Here is a 21,430-nt window from a genome sequence, read left to right as displayed (position 1 = left end):
CATTTTCAACAGTTAATATACTTACAAAGGAAAAACCTACATCCGAAATACACCCCCTTTGTTTGCGTAGAAATAGTCCGAGTTCTCGAGATTATCAAACTTCAGAGACCTCCTTTAATTGTTAAGGTATAAAGTGCCTTGAAATGAAACCGACCAAATAACATCGACATCAACAACAACATTGAGATCGACGAAGATACTCATGCACTATACTACTGGGGGGTTTTTAATTCTTAATTTCTGAATATTGTAGGTACACGAGTATTAAATACTTTCGAAAAACTCTGGTCTACTACAATTGCTCAGTTAGACCTGGTTGAAAGGACGTATCTTTAAGAAGAAACATCCAAGATTTTTGACGTAAAACTTCTTTAGCGGCGCTGTGCACTTGTTTGTATGGGTAAAAATATCTAAACTCGCGTCAGGGCCAAGTGATGCTAATCGAAAAAGCGTAAGATGAAAACTTATTAAAAGCAATACTGCATCGATAGCGTTATAAATAAATTCTGAATTCTACCACATAAATGATAAACTTTTATAATGATACTAAAAGCAATTCGTACAAAATTAACCCCATAACAATTCCAAAATATAAAAAATACACAAAGTTAGTATTGAAGTTTACACTTCTGCTGGCACTCCCGGAGCGCAACCCTTTTTTATTACAATTAGGTACGTATCATTGTTTTTAATGTTTTAAATAAAAAAGATTTCTCCACTCATCCGCATTATTGCAACTCCTGCAAGCCCGGAACAACAATGATTATAAATAGGAACAATTACGAATAGGCACGCTATATTTCGAAACAAAAAAAAATGTAACATTTTCAACAAAACGAGGAAATTTCAGGAATTTTGACTGCTTTATCGATTTATAAAAAAAAAATGAAAAGAAAAACCTTATATGTACATACCAATTTAAATTCCCTCTTTCAAGCTCGTTCTACTTCTGAAGTCTTTAGAAATTAATATTTAACACGATTAACATCTAAATCACTGTCTTGTGTAACCGCTAATGTATTTTACACTGCTCTTTATACCACCATGAAAGTCAACTCGCGAAACAAAATTGTCTAGTGCAAATACGATACTCCTAAACACTCTTCATTAATATAACTTTAGTTCTGTACGTTTGCATAATTAGATTTTTATGGTTCCGCAGTTTTCAAGACTAGATTCTTTGAGATAATTTTATTATTAGGCAGTGATTGTTACTTGTGTTTTGGTTAAAACGTAATGTTTTTAATAAGGAAGTAGATTGCTGATCATAATTGCTTGTAGCTTGCTAAATGCAACTCAAATTGAATATTTATGATTCTTGATGATAGTTTCGATTTTTTAATTTGGTAATGGTTTTTTAAAATTAAAAATACTGCAAGGCTTTTTAAAGTAGTAGGTAAACCTTCTTTTTTTGTTTATAGGGCGTGTGTCAATCTTTTTTTTTATCTTTAGGATAGGGTGTGACAATGTGTTTTAGTAAAAAGGACCGTTTCTACATTAAAATAAGCCAATAAGCCATACATGATTGGGCCAGCTATGTGAAAGGAGAAAACAAGTTCCTACGTAGAGAAGAACATTGAAAACCCATGGAAAACATAATTTCAAAATGACTTCGTATAGAAAATCGAAAAGAAATCCTTTTTTTGCGAATTATAGCCCAAGCCCATCATTCTATTGGATTTTTATTGGATTAATAATACCCCGATCAGTGAAGAAGTATTCTAGATGTGCCTCCAAAACATAACCTTCATCACCATCATTGCTCAAAACCTTTTTTCATCGTCGTCGTTGCAAAGAAATAAGAGCTGTTTTTCCGTATTTCACGTAAAGGTTTTCTTAAGCTACCCATCTATCTCCAATGAAATCTTGTTTACGATGTTATCTCTTTTTATGGAGATAATAGTAGCTTGGCTGGCTGAATAGAAACGACGAATCATTATAGTAGAGTACATCATAGGCAAATATATAAAAAGCTTTGTTTTCCGACGTGATGTTTTAGCCAGTCTGGCGAGGTTAAGTCTTCTTGAGCCGCGCCTCCAGTCTTAACAGTAATATGACTGGCGTATTTAAAACTGAATTTAGAAAGAAGAGGATTTTAATTATGTATGCGTTAATTCGGAAAATTTCTTATGTGCGCCATTGAGTAGAATTTCATTGGGAGAAAGGTTGGCTCTTGATAAATCTCGGTTTGTCAGACTCGCGGCATTGTTTATTGGGCAATGCTCAAATGATGATTTCTGAATGCTCTCATACAAAACTGCCGACTTTATTGACATTATCGATAGTAGAAAAAGATTTATTGACTACTTGTGTTTGGCTAGAGGCCAAATTCAATTAGCCATTTATAGTAGGAAAAAGATATTTATAAACGAAGTATATCGTAATTTTTTGACAAGAGTAGACATCAAAATGGGAAATTATCCTACGTGTAGCTCATTGATAGATTTGTTAAATAAAGCGTTTTATCCTATAAAGCTTCACAGCAACTACGGAACCACACATTGTATCAGAGCGTGACCTACTCGTGATTGGACAGGCTTTTGACGATTACACCTGGTTAATGACTTAATTAACTGGACATACCTACAGATCCTTGTCACAGACCGTCACACACGAGCTGATGGCGTACAGCGGATTGTGTAACGAATACTTAGACAGTAACCTCTTCGCACTTTTTGATTAAACATATAGCCGAGTGGTAAAGGTAACCAAGGAAATGACCGTTGATCTTGTCGTGCTAAAGGTACGGTCCACGTATAGGACAAGCATATTAACTTATACTTAGCAGTATTAAGAAGCAGATCATAAATTGTAATGTCATTTTCACATTTAATAAGTGTGGAATACAATAGTAATAGTATTAATTTAATTGTAAGCTTGTGTTTATATTGCTTGTTAATAAATAAAGTTTGATCCATGATTTATTGGTTTGTATTCCAAGAGCTCTATTACGCAAGAAAAAAAAACGGTGAATACGGGTGTCGTTTAAAAATTAAGGTGCGATACTATTTTACAAGCATGAAACAAGTGATGGTTTTCAATAAACTGTAACATTTTTCTATCTCTTTTTCTTCCTTTTTGGTAAACAATGGGTAAGTAAATTTGACTGCACGGGTAGCCGAGTGGTATAGGTTACCTCGCCAAACACACTCTGAACGAGTCGCGAGCTCGATCCCCGCGTAGGACAAGCGTTTTTGTTTTTGTGCATGTGGCTATGATGTTTGCGAAACCCCTCCTCGACACAAGGATTAAATTCTTTAGGGCGGTATTTGTACTATAGCAGTAGATGTAAGATACTAAAGCCGGTTTGTAAAATAATTTAGGGGAGGAGAGGTTGCTATTGCTTGGTAGTGAAGCTGCAGAGACAACGAAGAAAAATGGCAACTACTCACATTAAGATCAATTATTGCACTTCTAATTGTTATATTGTTACACCGACCACTACACACGGCCGGTTAACTAGAAATAAAGTCTCAAACCGACACGTTTTTTCGTTCCTCACTTAAGTAGATACTTGGTGAAGTTCCGTATTAATGCAGCCTGAAGATATAGCCATGTTTACAAGAAGTTGTTCCTTCAAATTTGCAAATTATCGTTTGACATTTTAGAGATAGTTGAATTTTCAACTTTACTCGCGCATTTTCATGTAAGATAAACTGAACATAAGTTATTTGGAGTGCCTTTTACAGTTAGTATTGCATATGCACGAGTGGCTCGTGTTTCTATTTTCATACTGTAAATAATTCTGATCTACCTTTGCTAATCATGAATAGTATTAGATAATGTAGTTCCGATATTTTTCTTAAATACGCAACGCGATAGTTTACGTAGATAATGATCATTTGAATCATACCATTCTGTAGATGTCTCTCTTCTGGGCACAGGCCTCCTTCCATATAAGAAAGGTATTGCAGGTTGGCGATTAAAGACTTAAATATACAGAAATCTAGGTTTTCCTTCGCCGTTTTTCAGAAGTGTCTTAGAATACCCAAAGAAGAAACTTCCGACGAATAATTTTGGACAAGTCTCATTGGTTGCATGTGTATAGAAGCTGCACCTCGTCCAAACGAAAACATACATAGTATCAAGTACATCTCAATCCTAAATATATGATTTTTTTATCTACCTGCTAAGGATACTTGCATTAACGTTAAATTCAATGCATCCTGTTCAATTTCGATTGAAGCAATGCATAATAATAACCAACCGGTGGGAAAAGTCCGCTTCCCCTATACAACAGAAGGAGCGAGCATTGATCACAACGCTCATCCACTTGGTGCGTCTGTAATCGCCGACCTTCCATGTTTTTAATATAATTAACAAAGTACATATGAATGAGAGTCCCATTAGTAAGCAATTCTCTAAGTTTGAACCTGGAATTGCGTATTTACAATTCCCTTAAACTGCCAAGTCACTGTGGCTACGATTGCATAATGTTTTTCAATGGAAAAAAAAACAAAATAAACACAATAAACTTGTCAACTGCTTAATCTCTACAAACACACCATAGAACATGTTTTTTTAACAAGTCATGATAATATAAACCCACATGATGCCTAAACAAAATATTTGTTTCGACCTATCTTAAATGTTTCTTTAAGATTTAATGTCTGGGAATGACATTCCTTTTTTATGTCGTCCCTAATGTTCGCATACTTTCTATAGCTTTTGAAGAGTTCTGTTTGTTTTTTATTCTATTACGGTAACCCAAAAAGACCGGAGAGATTTATTTAGATATTAGGTATTTCGACATCGCAGCCTTCGGGTCCGGATCAGAATCATGTATATACAACGAATATAAAAAGAACAAACGACTGATAGAGGTCTTTGAAATAATGAGTTAAATAAGTCAATTCTTAAGTTTTATTTGATTTACTAAGATGCGGAGTGAACTTTATAAAAGTCTTTAATCGCAGAGTGATGGCTTGCCGTCGATAACTAAAGCCGCCCATTCCAACACGTGGTAGAGACGCATGTGAGGATTCTCGTTTTTAACTGCAATGGAATAACCCAAAATCTTAGAATAGTGTACCTATAGTGGAAAACATACAAAAATAATGTACGGATAGCCGAGTGGCAGAGATCGCCATGCTAAAACCCACTGAACGCTTAGGACAAGCATTTGCGTGATCCTCAAATACTTTTCCTAAGTCTGAGTGTCTTTGTGCATAAAAACAATACTAGCAAGCATGTAATTTTCAAGAGGAAACTTAGCAGGATAAAAACAGGCAGGTGTATGAAGGATTGCACCGCATTGCCATACACCGACACAAAAACGCGGATGACGTAGCACGGCGGTTCAGGTTTAGTCAGTAAATGTCTGACACTACCCATTTCCTCCCGAGGGATTAGGTGTCCATGAGGATTACCCCGCCTTACCAAAAAAAAAAGCAAACAGAACAGAACAGGCAGCGAACCTACCTGATAAGGTAAACTGAGCTATGAGATATCTTCCCGGTTATGACGGTAATACTTTACGAGAGATAATATTAATATCTTACCCACAACCCTCACGTGTTCCTTCGTGGGACGATCAGGGGTGACCCACTTTGGTCGTCCGTGAACGAAGTGTGTCGTCGACGGTATGCCTTTGTGATACTCCTGGGACAAAAGTAGAGAAGTTAAATGGTGTGAACACCATTTTTTCATCCCGCAGTAAGGAATTTGATAATTGTGCAGCGGGAGGTTTTACAATATTCAAGTCACAGGCACAAAAAGACTCAGAGAGCTTGGTGGATTACACAAATACTAGTTCTACACGAGGATCACCTACGGCAGATCGGAGGAGTTTGGCGCCTACGGCAAACTTTTCCTGCTTTTGAGCTTTCTCTGTAAGATTAACGCAGGTTGACTTTCGATGAAGGCACCGTATATTTAAAACAAGTTGCTATCGGTTTCCTTGTCTTTGTTGTCCGCCCGTTAACAAACAAGTGTAAGCATTGATTCTAAAGGAAACACCATCTCTACTTGAATAATAATTAACAAGTACATAACAGTATACTACTTTACGATAAACATTTACTTGGTCCCATATATTTTGGCGGATTATTTTAGGTTCCTGGCGATCAGATCGGGCAGCTTTCGGGTTGTAGTCAGGGGGATGGTATAGCATATCATAGGCACCGAGTTGAGCTGCTTTCGCTTTCCACTGCGTGTTGAAGTACGTTTCCGGAGACGTCGGGATGATCATCGCCGTGCGGACGCTCTCAGGTAACTTTAACGACGTCGTTAATGCCATTCTGAAAGTTTGGAATAATATCGAGAATAGAAAAAAAAGTTAGAAATCACATTAAGATTTGTATATCGTTGTTTTCAATTATTGTTTAGAATATAATCAATGTAAAAGTAATTAAAAACAGCTGTTATGAAAATGTGTAAATGACATTTTGTTTGACAGGAAATTGATTAATCAAGTGTTACTATAAGCGCATTGTCTTGAAATACCCTTTGTATTACTCCCTAGGAATTGCTGTGCCCTACAGGGTCCATACTGGTTCTGTATTATTATATTTTTAAGACCTTCATTTACATTATGGAACGCAATAAATTATTGAGTATTGAATATTGAGATTACAGTAAAACCTTATTTCACTTAACCTTCTATTAAAACTTAATTTTTATTCCACAAACAACAACAGCATTGTCAAAAAAGAGAAATGCCAATTAAACTTGTCAAAGTATGATCTTTGTCAAAATTTTATTCCCGAAAATGTGGTTTCTTTGTGATATTTGTGTTTCATATTAATGTACCTTCGAAATTCATTATGGACTGTTTCAGCGTCGAGTCTGAGTTTATCGGTCTGATTTAATATTTTTGTTTTATTTTATTAAAAATCATTAGTTCGTTGCTTTTTAACTTTTATTTATATTTTTTTAGAATCTTTGGACTTTTTGAGTCCTCCAGTGAAAAGACTTCAGAACAGCCGAGAAGCTTTTGGTAGTGCGTTCTACAACGAACCGAGTAACGTTCACTTGTTGCGGGGACTTCGCAACAAATTCTCGAGACGATCACACAACTCCCCAAAATCCTCCAGAATTATTAATATCAAACAGAGTGTGGACTCCTCCACGTCCTTGATACTTAAGAAAACTTCTGAAAGAAAGGTTAGACTTGTAATAAATGTTATTTTTGCTGCTTTCCCTTTTGCTGATTAAAGTGTACCACAATCTACGTGATATTAATCGGTAATAAAAGAATTTTTCTAAGAGGTTTTCCATTGGTCCAAAATGCTATAAACTTACGTGTCCTCTACTCATTTATAAGGCTACTTACCTTTTATCCTACTTTCTTATTACTAAGTATCTCTTGTCGCTCTTTTATAAGCAAGCAGTTTATCGAAGAAATAAATTATTTTAGAATAGCTATTGTTTAAAGCATTGCGTTTTAATTTTTTTACAGATTCTAGAACATTATTCAGTCCTTAGTTACACAAGCTTGCAGCACCCCCCAGACGACAACGTTGGTAAACTCGCTAAACCAGATGCTAAACAAGATTCATCCGAAAAGCCACTGATTAAGGTGACAGTGATACCGAGAACTGATCACGTACAGACAGCTAAGCTGTTGAGGAAACGGAGATATATCCCCAAGAGAGTTAGTAGTACTACGTCCAATCAGGAAAACTCTGTGCAAACGAAAAACGTCTACCTCATAGTAGCGGGGCGTAGAAGAGAGAAAATATACGAGATTAAAACAACTGGCAGCACAAAATTCTCCACAGATCACGACAGTCACGTGAAAGATGATGAGCTTCCCATAAAAGAGCTGTCAAACTTCAAACATCTGATCGAGTCGCTAAATATGGACAGGAAGAAAAAGAAAACAAAAAAGGGTCATGTGAACTCTGACGCGCCACAGCAGACCTCCTTAGAATGGAAGGGCTACCCGAAGTGCGAGAACTGTTTCTGTGCACAGACGATGCCGGAAGAACCCGACTCCCAGTCGCCGCAAAAAAGCCGCATCAAAATATTCGGCCAGTTCGGGATCTCCGAAGACGATAAATATGTACTTAGATATGGAGCTAGTGTAAATGATAAACAAGGTAAGGTTTTATTCACTTGCTTGTCTTATATACTGGCACTTATTATATTAATAAGTTTCTGAGCTAAGCTGAAACTATTTGGTTGCAGTTTTATCAGACGTCGCTCAGCTGACTCGGGACTTTTCGCCCATTGCACCGTTTGGACCCTTTCCGAAATGCACTTCATCGATTGACGAAGACCCTTCGTAAGTTTTGTTTTTTAACTTTAACAAAATATTGTTGCTTATCCCAATTTTATCCACTGCGCAGCGTATGTTACCTTTAAACTGTACATTTAAAATGATTGTGCAAATCGTTTTAAATGTACAATTTATAGGTAACACACAGTAATTGCATTTAATTAACATCTCTTAAATTCATGTTTCGCCAATAATCAGTTGTGGTTTTTTTTATAACAGGCGGCAAAAAGAGTCCGGTACACAAGCTGATTATGACAATGACCTAATATTTGAAGTAGCAACCAAGGACACAATACCTAGGTTAAAACAATGCTAACTTAAAAATATGTTATCTTTTCAACCATTTTATAAAAATGTAAAAACAGCTTTTAATTTCAGCAAGGAGTCTCAAGGGACTCAGGTTAATTTCAATGTGCAAGTAGCAACTATGACGAAAGAGAAAACTTCTCGATTTTCGGACAAGAAGATACAGTGCACTTGCTGCGCCGCCCAATCCTCCAATAAAATGGACCATAAAGTTCTTAAAGACTGTCAAAGTCCTCTAGTTATAATATCTGTTTACCCCAAACAATGTCCCGATGACTCGGGGATGGAAGAATCGGTTCTCATGCCAAAAGAATTATTTTGTCCATCCCCGCCACACATGAGTACGTACACTAGCAGCCAGATTATAAAGACGGATAAAAGTTCAAAAAAAACTGCTCCCGATTCAAACAAAAAACACAATAGGCCTAGCCCTAGAAGCCGTTCGCCGTCTCCTACAAAAAAGCCATCGAGAGGCAAAATGCCAGAAGATAAAATTATTGAAAATAGACTAAATAAATCACACATGAACGAAAGGAAAAACGCGGAGCGGCAAAGCCCAGACCGCAAAGCACTTAAAGCTATTAAAGACAAGATACATGAGAAAGACAAACTAAAACAAGATGCAGGCACTCGAAAACCATCGAAATTTAATGCAACTAGTGCTACACAAGCCGGCAAAAACGCACAAGTTGCCGTTTCAAATGCAACACAGGTATCTAATAAAAATCATATAGTAGCTTCTAATGCCACGCAGGTCTCTGCTAGAAATAGACAAAATTTTACTGTGTCAAATGCAACACAAGTTAAAAGTCCGCCAAATATTGCACTTGTGAAACATAATAATGTTCAAACCGTTATAACTCCGAATAAACATCCTCAAATGGCAAACATGTCTAACGCTACGCAGGCAACTAGGAGTACAAAACGTATAGTCGCAACAAATGCAACACAAATCTCCAAAAATGAATACTTTACTTCCAATAACGCAACTCAAGTCTCGAAAAATCGACCAAGCAGTAATTCACCACGTAGATTCAGAAATCAAGAAACGTTTACCGCGCCAGCAAAAGTTTATAAAAATGAACAAACATCTGAAACTCGGCCATTACAAGAAAGGGGGACAAATACGGACCATGCCCGAACAAAGAAGGCTTTGGTAGAAACCTACACGAAGAAGTTAACAGAACAGATGAACCAGAAGGACTACTTTCCTGCTAGGTACGACAGCTCCAAGATCACAATCAACATAGACGGCGATAAGGAGTACTATGATGTGCTTTTTAACCAAGATAAACAGTCAACTGATTTGACTGTACGGAAAACGTTAAAGGACATGAGCTCCCAAAAAGGTTTAGAAGAAGAGCCTTCGGTGTCGTTGGAAAACTTACTGTATATGCCCAGCGATGAAGCCAAATGTATAATTTCTGGAAACAAATCGCCGGAAAAATCCTTGTCTATAGCACTGTATAATAACGTAAGTCATAACAATGGATGTAAAGACCAGTCATCTATATTAATTGATCGAGTAAGCTGCCCTATTTAATTATTTTAAATTTCTTTACACCGTACATGCTAGATGAAACAATTATATTTTGGTTTCAGCGATCTGACGATGAAACACCATTAACCAAACATGTTTCAAGATTTTCCATACGAGATAGTCTAGAGATTTCCCACAGGTAGAATTTTTTTTATTGTTTTTAAGTAGATTTTCCCTATTTATCTATTTTACTGGCAAATTCTTTTATTACTAAGTCAACATTACTTTGCTTTGACGGCCTATACCACTCAATGCTTTATCCAAATATGGCTAGGTATTGGGGTCAATTCTTAACACAATATAAATGTGATTGATTATTTTATTTGGGTGTCAACAAGTTTCCTGTAGTTATATATATTATATTACAGAATCAATGTACAGGAAATCATTTGATATTTCAGGCGTGAAGACAAAAGCAATCATAATAGTAATAATATCAAGAACACACAAACCTGTTTTACTGCTCAATTAACTGAAACCATCCCAGATGAAACGGAATTCTTAGGTAATGTATCACGAGACGCACTTCATAAGTACCAGACAAAATTAATTTATATCTATGCCTAGCATGTCTATTTTTTGGGGTTTGGTACACAAAAAGTCATAACAGAATAACCAGGGTACATGAAACTTAATTGCAATAAAGTTGATATTTTGACGCCATAAAAAAAAAATACTAGATTACCTATAAAATGCAGTAATATTCCTTTAAGACGCTTTAAGACGGTTCGCTCTCAGTCGTAAAATGCAGATGGCATTATTTCTCATTTGCTTCCTAATTTTAAATGTTACGTTTACTTAATCGATGAACATTTTCCAGCCCCCATTAAACATTACACAGGCGATGATTGCTCCATCTGCGATCCCATAGAGAGAGATAAACAGATCAGGGAGCTATTGGGTGTCGAAAAAAGTAAATTTGGCTCTTCCAAAACACTACAGGTTCGATACGTTCCTTTATTCGCGTTTTGCAATATTTAGTCACACTCTCGCCTCATTTATGAGAAATTGTAATAAAAGAAACAAGCTTCTCAAATTACAACTGCTAATTTTATTTTTATTTTTTTAGGGCTTTAATTCTACGATTGATGAACATTATCCATTTCAATGTATCTACCGGCAAGAATGGTTTTACAATTTCTTTATTTTTATTTTTGTCTCATTTTTTTTATTTAATTAATTATTCTACTAATCATTTTTTCTCTTTTAGCAAGAAAAGCCAAGTGACGGAAATCAATTTTGAATTCCAAAAACTTTGTCCTTGCTTTAAACATCCCAAGACCAAAACCTTTCAGAATACATCCGTACAGGTTCATCCTAATTTAGTTTCAACTAGAAATATGAAACATGACACGTATTGCAGTCCATCCGGCAACACTAAAGAGTCAAAAGGGTCTAAACAGTCAAAACAGTCAAAAGCTTCAAAACAGTCGAAACAGTCAAAAGTGTCAAGGCAGTCAAAAGGTCAACAAAAAAGTGACGACCACGATTGTTGTATCGCCGATATCTGCCCCAATTATGACTTGTATGACAATGACGAGGGCGAAGATAATGTACATGTCAAATATGATTATGCAATAGGTAATGAAAATAAAGATATAACATTCGATAGTCAAAATCAATCTTCTATCTATCAACAATTAATATTAAATCGGAACATTCAAGTTTTCCTTCAAGTAGAACAATTTTCGAAACAAAAACCTATAGTGCTTTCACGTAAACAATATGATAAAGTAAAAAAAACGATCCAAAAAACTATTTGTAAAGAAAAGAAAAGTAATCACGATAAACGAAAGAAAATATGTCATAAATGCGTAAGAAGTGAGGTTTCCGTTGGAGCAATAAGGACAAAGAACGAGAAAAAGGTCCAGCCGTCAAACAAGCATACAGATCAAGAAGCACAAACAGAATTACCGCCCTGTGACCATACATCTGGTAGAAGAGAAACAAGGAAATCGCTGAATAAAAGAAAACAGAGCAAACGCGTATCTTCCGAACACAGTGAAGACTTTAGCGGAGATGGGCCCATGGACCACCATCGGAAAACTATACACAATAAACACCATCATCAGAAAAGAGGACGTTCCATATCCCGAGACAGCGAAGCTATAGCTCTTAAATCGCGTGATCTAAATGTTAAACTTCTTAGTAATGAATCCAGTTATACGACAACACGCAGTAATTACAGTAGAAAAAGTAGAACACGACACAGGACCAAATCTGACGACAAACATAAACACATAGCTGTGGATGCAACTGGTCATAAACATTTGGATCATGGTACACCTGCGGAGACCCAGTCAAGTGAAGAAGATTGTGGGTGTTGCACTCCTATTCGATGCGAAGAATTGGAAAATGAAATGTTAGCCAAGTGGAAAAGAGAACTTACTCCAGAACATAGCCCGGATCATAAAAGGGATCACAGCCCAGAACGTCATAAAGACAGAAAAAGATTAAGAGATCAGAACAGCGAAGATATAGAAGTGGAACGGAGAATAGAGCACTACGACGATGCAGATAAATTATGTTGTCATCCAGCTGAAATCAAAACCATGGTTTTATATAACGCTGATGATGCGAAAGCAGACTCCGTTAACTGCAAACAGACTGGCATTGACACACCGCCGAGAAAAACGATGTCGTCAGTCGAAGTTCGATATGCAAGTGTTGCTTACATGAAACAGGTAGCCTATTCATCAACAGATATGGGAGCTTTATCTAACTCGAGCCTGCCACATATAAATTCGTTTCAAACAATTTTTAGAGGTTAGTTTTTTTCCCTTTCATCTCTTATTGATTACTAAGATCATTTTCATCATAATATATGTTGACTGTTTAAAATAATTTCAGGTCACAGAAAATCACCTACACCTAATCTCGGCACTTCGGCTTACTCTTTGTATTCAGATGATGGATTGCCCTCCGAGAATAAATCAGCAAAGTTTTTAATGGAGCCGCGGGATTCCAAACCAAAAAAGCCGTTCTTGAGACGTCTGATGTCCTGTTTAGTTATGAGGTCGACGAGAAATTCAGATTTGAAGTTACCCACCGGTCCAGCTCCGGACCTGCCTAGTGTCAACAGTTCCATAGATTCATATCACATTAGTACTTCATTTGGTGTAAGTATATTTAAGATCAGGTTCAAAAATTATGGCGACGAAGACAAAGACTTTGTATTAAGAAATTGTTTTCAGACTAATTAATATGTCTTTATTATGAACATTATATTATTATTCAAAGTCTGTGAACGTTTTCCATGTTATAAAACCTCCTTTCTTTTTTATCCGTGTCTTCCTTCTTACGATAAGTGTAGGTTTGGTAAATAGATGTTGTTTTTTTTCAGGCTGTTGAAGTAAGTTCGTCGATCTACGACACGTCAGCATCGTTTTACAGCAATCACACAATTCTCCCCGTAAACAGCAAAATCAAAAGAGGGTTTTTCAGCTCAGTCAGAGGTTTCCTTACAAACCGTAAGAGCTGATATTATACAAGATTTTTTCGAATTTTTATTTTTATACTATGTTCATGAATGAACTTGTTATTCATGTGATTGTCTACTGTTTTATGATGAAAAGTATATTTAAAGATGTGCTACGTGTTTTTCATTTTATCCTCTTCTCCAAGAGTTGATTTCCTTAGAGTTGATTTGAGACAGTAAAAAAACTGTGATTTGATTGAATGTATGAGATAAATAATCAATGATCAAAGCTATCCGGTATCCCTATTCGAATTGTGGATGTGTGACTCACACCTCACACACACAGATGCACACACAGTGTGAGGGAGACTGCAAGATTTTCGTAATAATATTTAAGTTTTATATTTAGTGTTAACTGTTGTACATTTTCTTGGTTGTTTTAGAATAGCAACATTTATGTAAAAATGTCAACGAATGAAGTGACACAAATTATAACCTATAATAATTGACATTTGTTATGGAGATCTGCATTGTTTTGAATTAAAACTATTAATTTGTAGGGTATTGTTAGTGAATTCAATAAAAATATGGCTTTAGTCAGACGTTTTGTGCCTTTTCTGGCGAAAGCCGTTAGGATTCAACAGACTACACAAGGTAAGCCTCGAGTAGAAATCTAACCTGTGATTATACAAGTTTCTATCAGATTTTTAATTTTTTTATCATTGTAAAGCTCAAAAGATTCATCGATGGGTGGCACCGACTTTGATGGAACTGAAGCGTCGAGAGGACAAGCTTGGCGGGAAGAAATACTATCCAAGAAATACTTTTTTGGACTGGAACTTAGAAGCGGAGCTTTATGCATTTGGACAGCGTTTAAATGAAGAATTTGATTCAGATTTGCTCCTGCAGGCATTTACAGACCGGTCTTATGTGATTAAAGAAGAAATGAAGCAGAAAGAAATGGACTTTGATATTAAAATGAAAGATAACAAAGAGTTAGCTGATATAGGTAAATGTTGACTCCTATACATTGATTACAATAGTACAATTATGTATAATGTGAATGATTTATGTTGTTTAATTTTCTAGGTGAAAACTTCATCAGGGCATATATTCAGAACTATCTAGAAACAGTGTTACCTAAGTTCCCTCTTGAAGGATTGAAATGTATAAGAAACCACCTCACAAGTGAATCAGTTCTAGCCAATATATCTCTCCATTTGGGCACCAAAGATATTATATTGGCAGCTGTGAGTATAACATTTTTCATAATTATTTAACAGTTCACTGTTAGGGTTTAAAATATTTTCTTTTTCTCATACCAATGAAAGACCTGTGTAGAGTTAAATTGTTGGACATTATACCTGTAGATTGTAAAGAGGATCTATAAGAGCATCCATAATATTATTTACAGGTGCCTGCCCTCCGTATTAAATATTAAGTTTGAATTTAACCTATAGACTTTATAGCCAATATTTAAATGTTTCCATGTTCCTAAAAATAAATTAATAGAAAATGTCCAACTGCTAATAATGAGTGGCCATTAGATAAGTATAATAAAATAAAGAATTAATGTATTAATGTTACAACAGTTAGATGATATTTATTAAACCGTTTTTGATAATTCCAGGAGTATCCAGTGGATAACTTTATATTAGCGAACACATTTAAAGCAATTGTTGGTGCATTGCTCGACTCATCTGGTGAGGAGAGGGCAGCACACTTTGTAAGAGATTTTGTCATCACACAGTTACAAGGTTATTTCTTTTTATTATTAATCACTATCACTTAGTAGAAATATTGCAAAAGGATAATTTAAAATTGGCAGCATTGTCATGGGTATGTCAATAGGGTATATTATTTTCCAAGCATAATTATTTTAACTTAGAGAATGATAAAACATGTCTTATTAGACACTTCTGCAATTCGACTAGGCTTATCTTGGTTAAGATTATTTCCAACAAAAATTAAAAGGTAACTAAGTATTGTTTTTCACAATCAATTCATTATTATCTGAACTCCTTAGTTCATAAATTATTTTCATAAGGCCTGTGAAAATGCTTTGTTTAAGCTTTTTCTCAGATTCTTCATTAATGTTTTATATGTATTTCTAGGACAAGATGTCAATGAATATTGGCCAATAGAAGACCCATGGACAATGCTAACAGATATCTTGAAGAAAGATGGCGCCACTATTGAGCCCAGGCTGATTGGTGAGGCTGGCAAGAACACACTGCTTGCTTGCTACAGAGTTGGACTCTATGTAGATAAGAAAATACTTTCAACTGGTAAGTAATTCAAGGAATAATGAATGATGAGACATAATTAAGGGTAAGCGGATCCCATAGATATGTGACTCACCCCGTACCCTTCACATTATACGTCAAATTGCAAGCAGTGATGTTATGATCCTCTCCTCGATCCATTGAGTTCACTAGTCTAAATAATAGTAATAGTGTACAATATCACAAATTCCAGGATTCGGAGAATCAGTAGCAGTTGCAAAGGAAATGGCGGCGAGGGAAGCACTCAAAAAGATATTCGGAACTGAAGACCACATGAAACCAATTAACTTTCAACTAGACGGCATACCTAAGCCAAACTCGCAGTCACGCTACCAGATATCAGCCAGTTAAATTAGTAGCTTATTATTATGTAGCATTAGGATTAAAGTTGTGTAATATATTTCTAGATGGTTTCATTTGATTTCTTTCTTTGTAATAGATTACCTCGCGCCACGGTTATATCCGCGTTTTTAAAACGCATGCATTCATCCAGGGTGTCGGCTAGCTCCATAACAAAATTCATTGGGATTTCTACAAATATATTATCATTAAAGTCTTTAAAGAGTAACAAACATCTATTCGAACATTTTTTTGTGATTTTAAAGTAAGTAATATTCACTTGGTAAGGGTTAAGACTCGAGTCTTATGTTATGTTGAATTAGTGTATAGGAACACTACATAAAATTAAACAAAAATACACATTAAATATAACATCCTTTATTCAATCACATTTTCCTTACAAAAGTAATGATATAAACATTACAACTAAATTAAAAATCCTAAAAACAATTCATATTAACAAATAGAAGCTAATTATCACAAGGAACTGTACAAAAGTCACATCTAGAATACTAATATTGTCAGTAGAAAAAAGTCAAGATTTCATCAAGAGAGAATTTTTAACAATAGTATGTGAAAAGAGAGGTATAGGACCTATGGGTGATAGAAGTTGAAGACTAGGAGTATCCAGCTCCAGTTGTCAGAAAAACAATAAATAGCATTAAATAAATTCATTTTATAATTACAAGTGCTAACAGTATAACAGTGGGGCCTTCAAGGCACTTCATTCCAATATCAACCATATGGAGCACATTTTAAGATACTATTCACATAACTTCATCTAGGAGCTTAGAAATAGAACTATAATGTACTTCAATACAATATCAACCCTATTCCATACATGATAAGGTACAATTTTACGTAGCTTTATCCTGACGCAGAGTCCATTATGAGATTACCATGTTTGTCTTTGATGCGCACGCGCCCTGAAGAGTAACGCGTTTCCGATGTACCATCATTGTATACTAGTTTCACTGTGCCATCAGGGAACTCGCGACGCTGAAATAATGCAGAAAACATATTTGAAACGTGTAAAATAAAGAAAAAACCTATTCAAAAACGTAACGAGTAGAGAGTAACATAGTTTTTTATGAGCATATTATGCGCTTGAATATACTCCTTTTAAATGCGTAAAATATAATGTTTATAGTTACACGTGACACTTAGTTTTAATATTACGGGAATTAATTTTAAAAGTTTATATCAGGTATCTTACACCGAGGTTATTAATAAACTTCATTATAACAAACAACTTGCAGCAGATAACAAATTGCAGCCTAAAATTACCTTATGATCTTTCGCATGCACTTCAATCTGTCCATTACTGAACACGATCCTTTGCTCTCCGCTGGCTGCCACGGTGAGCGCGGCGCCGTCAGGGAATCGCCACTCCTCTCGCACGTGCTCGTTCTTTGGGTCGAAATAACGGACGCTGCCATTCGGTAATCGGATCTCTGAGGAACCATCCTTGTAGCGCTTTTCTACTTGGCCACTGTAGAAAAGAAGATAATCAATATATGTATTGTTTTTTACACACATATTATGAAAATATTTTTAACATTAGTGAATTTTGGGTCTAGCTAGCAAAGGAGCAGTGAAAAATAGAGAAAATAAATCGATCTTAACATTAGAGGTGGTGAATGCAAGTTGGCATGTTTAAAAAAATGCTTTACTCACTCAGGAAACTCCAAAACTTCCAATCCATCAGCATGAGTAGTGTGGAACGTTTTTGTTTCCGCATAGTAATATTTAATCCTACCCTCACTGTAGAAATTCTCCTTCACATCTCCATTGTAATACACAAACTTGCTGTACTTCCCATCAGCTGATATTATCTTAACATTTCCATTTGGGAACCTAAGTTCTCTAGACCCATCAGGTTTTCTATATTCTGTTGGATTTAGACTCGTCTTCGTGAAACTGGTTTTGCTAACAGAAGGTTCTGGGCTCAGAGACATCAGTTTGTCCCTGTATTGTTCATTATGTATCACAGTAAGAGACTTTAGTGAAGAGTTGTTGTATGAGGAGACTGGAGACTTTGATTTGTTGCGCGAACTATTTGAACTTGAATGACTCGGAACATAGTCTACAGAGGTGTGGGAAATAGGCGATTTGTCTTTCGATTTATTACTCAATATAGAAACTGGCGACTTACTCCTATTCATATTTGTCTCAGCTGTTAAGCAAGGGGAAATAGTTCTCCTTGGAGATTTAGAATTTCTAGAAGACCCAGAACTAGATTTTTGTATGAAAAAGCCTTTTGTATTCTCATTCAAATCTGGTTTTGCGGTCAAACCGTACTCGAAATTGGAGTTGGAACCACTTGATCTATTGCTTTTCGGAGACGTTGACCTGAATCGCTCCATGTATATTTTTTCTAGATTATTTGCTTCATTTTCAGCATTGCCTCCATTGAGCGATTCATTTGAAACTATGTCTGATGCAGCATCAAAGTTCTCTTCATCAGAATTCTGATACCTTTCAACATTGGCCAGTGTGTCATGATCTGTATGACTCATGGTATCTCTCTGACTAAAGTATTTCGCATATCTAGAAGTGACTTTTAGATTAGGAACACTTTTTGCTCTAGGTCTCATTGTGCCCTTAGCTGTTGGCACGACTTTCCTAATTCTGCTCTGTCTTTCAATTTCATAAGCTTTATACTTGATATCTGGATCTGTACTAACTTCTGAACGCGAGTCTTTTGTAGACATGTTTGTTAATTTCTTATTGATTTCTTCTAAATATTTTATATTCGTCATTCGCCTGGTTATTTCATTACTATGTTGGATACGTCTATTTTGCTTTTTAAGTTTCTCAACTTCTTCCTGCAAATCTTTCTTTTCTTTTTCCATTATTTTTATTTGGTTCCGTAGTCTTGCGATTGTCGAAGTTGATTTTGCGTCTTTCAATCGTATTTCGTCTTTGAGGTCGTTAATTTCTTTCTTTAGATTAACAACTTCATCTTTTTCTTTCTTATTGAGTCTGCCTCTCATTTCCCTAACATACCTTTCATACATTTGTTTCTGTTTATTTAGCTTTTCTTTTTCCTCTGCTAGGTAATATTCTGCTAAAACTTTTTCTTCATTAAACTTTTGTTCGAACGCTGCTTTTTCTTCATAGAACTTCTGTTTATCTCGATCAACTTCCTCCCGTAATTTAGCCAAATTAGAATTTTCATTTCTAAATGTTTCAATTTCATCTTCTAATTCATTAAGTCTGTCTTTCAACAGTTCACTAGTGGCTATTAGCTTGGCATTCATTTCTACCATGTTAGCTTTAATGACATCATTTTCTGTCAAAGTGTTGTCTTGACTTTCATTGTTTTCAACCTCCTTTTTGCTTTTAATTTGTGGCTTACTCTTTTGATCAGAACTTTTTTTCTTAGTATTCTTATCTGGTACAGGATGCTTGGTTTCATCAACAGTTTTACAGGAACAGCATGATACAGAAGAGCCTACTTCACTGCAGCAGTCTGCACAACTACAAGATTCAGCATCACTTTGAGAGTTCTCATTCCTCTTCTTACCATTCAGTCCTGGAAATATATGCATTAGTTCTGGATTCTCTGAGAGACATCTCTGCATCACCAGTGGTGTACTTTCACCAGAATACTCTAGATTTCTCCTCAAGAAGCGATTGTAAAACGAGTTTTCTAAATTGAAGCTTTCATGAGTGACTTTGTTTTCTAGAAGTTCAAACATATTTTGTTCAGCATTTTCTCGTTCCTGTCTTAACTTTATCATGCTTTCATCACAGCTTGCATCTGAAGCCACACTTTTTGTGGGAGAAGTGAAATTCTTGTAGTATTCGCTTTGTTTAAGTTGGCTGAGGAAGTCATTCTGTTCTTTAGTGAGAACTGCTGCCCAGGTCTTGCCTTTGTTCACAACCAATGGGTGTTTATTACTTTTAGTTTCCACTTGATGCATTGGTTTTAGTATGGGTTCCATGTGGCAACCATTTGGACTTCCATGGTCAGGTAAGGGTTGTTTATTATCATTTACATTAAGTTTATGTTCTGTCTTTTCTATAGAGAACTTTTGTTTCGGTTGAGTTTTCCGAGTTAAAGTTGCTTGTTTTAAATCTGTTAGTAACATTGAAGGTTCGGATGACTGGGATTCGAATTTGGTATTTTTCTCTATATTTTTATTTTTATCTGATGAAAGGTCTCTTTTTTTATTATCAATTTCATTACTTTTGTCTTTTTGTTTATTTTTATTTTGGGCCTTTAGTTCTTTTATGTTTAGTTTTAATGGTGATTCCGTGTTTTTAGTTTGTACACCTTTTTTCTTCCATGGCAATGCTGTTGTTTTTTGAATGACAAAATCCTTTTTCTTTAGGCCAAACCGAGCAATACCTTCACCTCTTCTAAGAAATGGTCTTTTATTTACAGTATTTTTAGTTTCTTTTTGCTGTGGGCTTTTAACTATGGGTTTATTAACTTCGTGTTTTAGTTTTTCTATTATCAAAGCCTCAAAATCCCTTTTGGGTGACAGAATAGGCATTTCTTCAAGCGATATTTGTTTTTTCACTGAAGTATTTACATTGTTTTTGTATGAAGGAGAGTTTGAAGATATGTTGTTATTGTTATGTAGCGATAGATCGTTAGTCTGAGATTCGTTTATTCCTTTGACAAGTTCTTGACTTCTAGTCTGCACTGAAGCTGAGGCACTTCTGCTTGATATAGTTGGGGAAACCATTAACTCGGATTCCTGAGATAAATTCAGCACAGACACCCCTTCAATTAAATCCTTTTCTTGTACTTTATGTGCCAAGTCATTCGAATTGACTCGCGGCGTACCCTCGTTTGAAATATCAGTGGAAGACTGCAATAAACTACGAAAAGTATTATAACTGGTACTGTTGCTAAAATGGCTGACGATTTCAGTTATACTAGACGAAGTTTCAGAAGTCTCTTTGTATTGCAAACGTTGTTTTTGTAGCTTCCCGCGCTGCATCAACTGAAGTTGTCGTAAAACTTGTAATCGCTCCAATATTTGAGAAGGCGACAAGGAAACATCACTTTCCGAGTATGTTTCATCCATGGTTTTATATTCAGCAATTGTTGTCACTCCTTAAAATTGAATAAAACACTTAAAAGTAAAATTAACTTCAACGTAAACATAGCGTCACAAACTTTTTGAAATTGACATAAACACAAACTTATTTTACCGTCAATGTCAATCTGACAGCAGTAAGCAGTTATTAGATGTGTTGCCAACCTATTGCATTGAAACTTTACATATTTTATAGGATTAAATTACATTCTTTAAAACATGGACAGACAATTTATAATTTTTAAGGATCTTACGCATAAATAG

At 35.6% G+C, this 21,430-nt stretch overlaps 4 protein-coding genes across 4 annotated transcripts; 2 read left to right on the top strand and 2 right to left on the bottom strand.

Moving 5' to 3' along the window:
• Positions 1 to 4,856: 4,856 nt before the first annotated feature.
• Positions 4,857 to 6,388, bottom strand: LOC113503183. Its single transcript, XM_026885016.1, has 3 exons — positions 6,023 to 6,388; positions 5,502 to 5,601; positions 4,857 to 4,995 (listed from the first exon to the last, which is right to left on the bottom strand). The coding sequence occupies exons 1-3, from the start codon at positions 6,236 to 6,238 to the stop codon at positions 4,907 to 4,909; spliced, it is 405 nt and encodes a 134-aa protein (XP_026740817.1). The 5' UTR covers positions 6,239 to 6,388; the 3' UTR covers positions 4,857 to 4,906.
• Positions 6,389 to 6,659: 271 nt separating this feature from the next.
• Positions 6,660 to 13,659, top strand: LOC113503143. The gene is made up of 12 exons (XM_026884962.1): positions 6,660 to 6,798; positions 6,878 to 7,104; positions 7,400 to 8,042; positions 8,131 to 8,227; positions 8,441 to 8,521; positions 8,600 to 10,052; positions 10,130 to 10,206; positions 10,469 to 10,572; positions 10,888 to 11,009; positions 11,282 to 12,833; positions 12,918 to 13,186; positions 13,411 to 13,659. The coding sequence occupies exons 1-12, from the start codon at positions 6,765 to 6,767 to the stop codon at positions 13,546 to 13,548; spliced, it is 4,797 nt and encodes a 1,598-aa protein (XP_026740763.1). The 5' UTR covers positions 6,660 to 6,764; the 3' UTR covers positions 13,549 to 13,659.
• A 331-nt stretch (positions 13,660 to 13,990) lies between these two features.
• LOC113503182 (39S ribosomal protein L44, mitochondrial) lies at positions 13,991 to 16,187 on the top strand. The gene is made up of 6 exons (XM_026885015.1): positions 13,991 to 14,139; positions 14,216 to 14,494; positions 14,575 to 14,735; positions 15,116 to 15,242; positions 15,600 to 15,773; positions 15,964 to 16,187. The coding sequence occupies exons 1-6, from the start codon at positions 14,073 to 14,075 to the stop codon at positions 16,119 to 16,121; spliced, it is 966 nt and encodes a 321-aa protein (XP_026740816.1). The 5' UTR covers positions 13,991 to 14,072; the 3' UTR covers positions 16,122 to 16,187.
• A 280-nt stretch (positions 16,188 to 16,467) lies between these two features.
• Positions 16,468 to 21,292, bottom strand: LOC113503179 (centromere protein J). The gene is made up of 3 exons (XM_026885010.1): positions 17,787 to 21,292; positions 17,397 to 17,601; positions 16,468 to 17,108 (listed from the first exon to the last, which is right to left on the bottom strand). The coding sequence occupies exons 1-3, from the start codon at positions 21,152 to 21,154 to the stop codon at positions 16,977 to 16,979; spliced, it is 3,705 nt and encodes a 1,234-aa protein (XP_026740811.1). The 5' UTR covers positions 21,155 to 21,292; the 3' UTR covers positions 16,468 to 16,976.
• Between the last annotated feature and the right edge of the window lie 138 nt (positions 21,293 to 21,430).

The sequence above is a fragment of the Trichoplusia ni genome, chromosome 18 (genome assembly GCF_003590095.1).
Source record: "Trichoplusia ni isolate ovarian cell line Hi5 chromosome 18, tn1, whole genome shotgun sequence".
In the NCBI taxonomy this organism is placed as follows: Eukaryota; Metazoa; Arthropoda; class Insecta; order Lepidoptera; family Noctuidae; genus Trichoplusia; species Trichoplusia ni.
Note: the sequence above shows the minus strand (reverse complement) of the source record. Positions and strands in the feature narration are given on the sequence as shown.

What these genes read in the sequence shown, in the direction of transcription:
- LOC113503183 (XM_026885016.1), bottom strand. Translation starts at nt 6,238, where the DNA reads ATGGCATTAACGACGTCGTTAAAGTTACCTGAGAGCGTCCGCACGGCG. An exon ending in GCCAAAATATATGGGACCAA is followed by an intron (nt 5,602 to 6,022) that starts GTAAATGTTTAT and finishes CTTTTGTCCCAG; the next exon opens with GAGTATCACAAAGGCATACC. An exon ending in GGAACACGTGAGGGTTGTGG is followed by an intron (nt 4,996 to 5,501) that starts GTAAGATATTAA and finishes ATTCCATTGCAG; the next exon opens with TTAAAAACGAGAATCCTCAC.
- LOC113503179 (XM_026885010.1), bottom strand. Translation starts at nt 21,154, where the DNA reads ATGGATGAAACATACTCGGAAAGTGATGTTTCCTTGTCGCCTTCTCAA. An exon ending in GAAGTTTTGGAGTTTCCTGA is followed by an intron (nt 17,602 to 17,786) that starts GTGAGTAAAGCA and finishes TCTTTTCTACAG; the next exon opens with TGGCCAAGTAGAAAAGCGCT. An exon ending in TGCATGCGAAAGATCATAAG is followed by an intron (nt 17,109 to 17,396) that starts GTAATTTTAGGC and finishes GCATTATTTCAG; the next exon opens with CGTCGCGAGTTCCCTGATGG.
- LOC113503182 (XM_026885015.1), top strand. Translation starts at nt 14,073, where the DNA reads ATGGCTTTAGTCAGACGTTTTGTGCCTTTTCTGGCGAAAGCCGTTAGG. An exon ending in GATTCAACAGACTACACAAG is followed by an intron (nt 14,140 to 14,215) that starts GTAAGCCTCGAG and finishes ATCATTGTAAAG; the next exon opens with CTCAAAAGATTCATCGATGG. An exon ending in CAAAGAGTTAGCTGATATAG is followed by an intron (nt 14,495 to 14,574) that starts GTAAATGTTGAC and finishes TTAATTTTCTAG; the next exon opens with GTGAAAACTTCATCAGGGCA.
- LOC113503143 (XM_026884962.1), top strand. Translation starts at nt 6,765, where the DNA reads ATGGACTGTTTCAGCGTCGAGTCTGAGTTTATCG. An exon ending in AGATGAAACGGAATTCTTAG is followed by an intron (nt 10,573 to 10,887) that starts GTAATGTATCAC and finishes AACATTTTCCAG; the next exon opens with CCCCCATTAAACATTACACA. An exon ending in GCTCTTCCAAAACACTACAG is followed by an intron (nt 11,010 to 11,281) that starts GTTCGATACGTT and finishes TCTTTTAGCAAG; the next exon opens with AAAAGCCAAGTGACGGAAAT.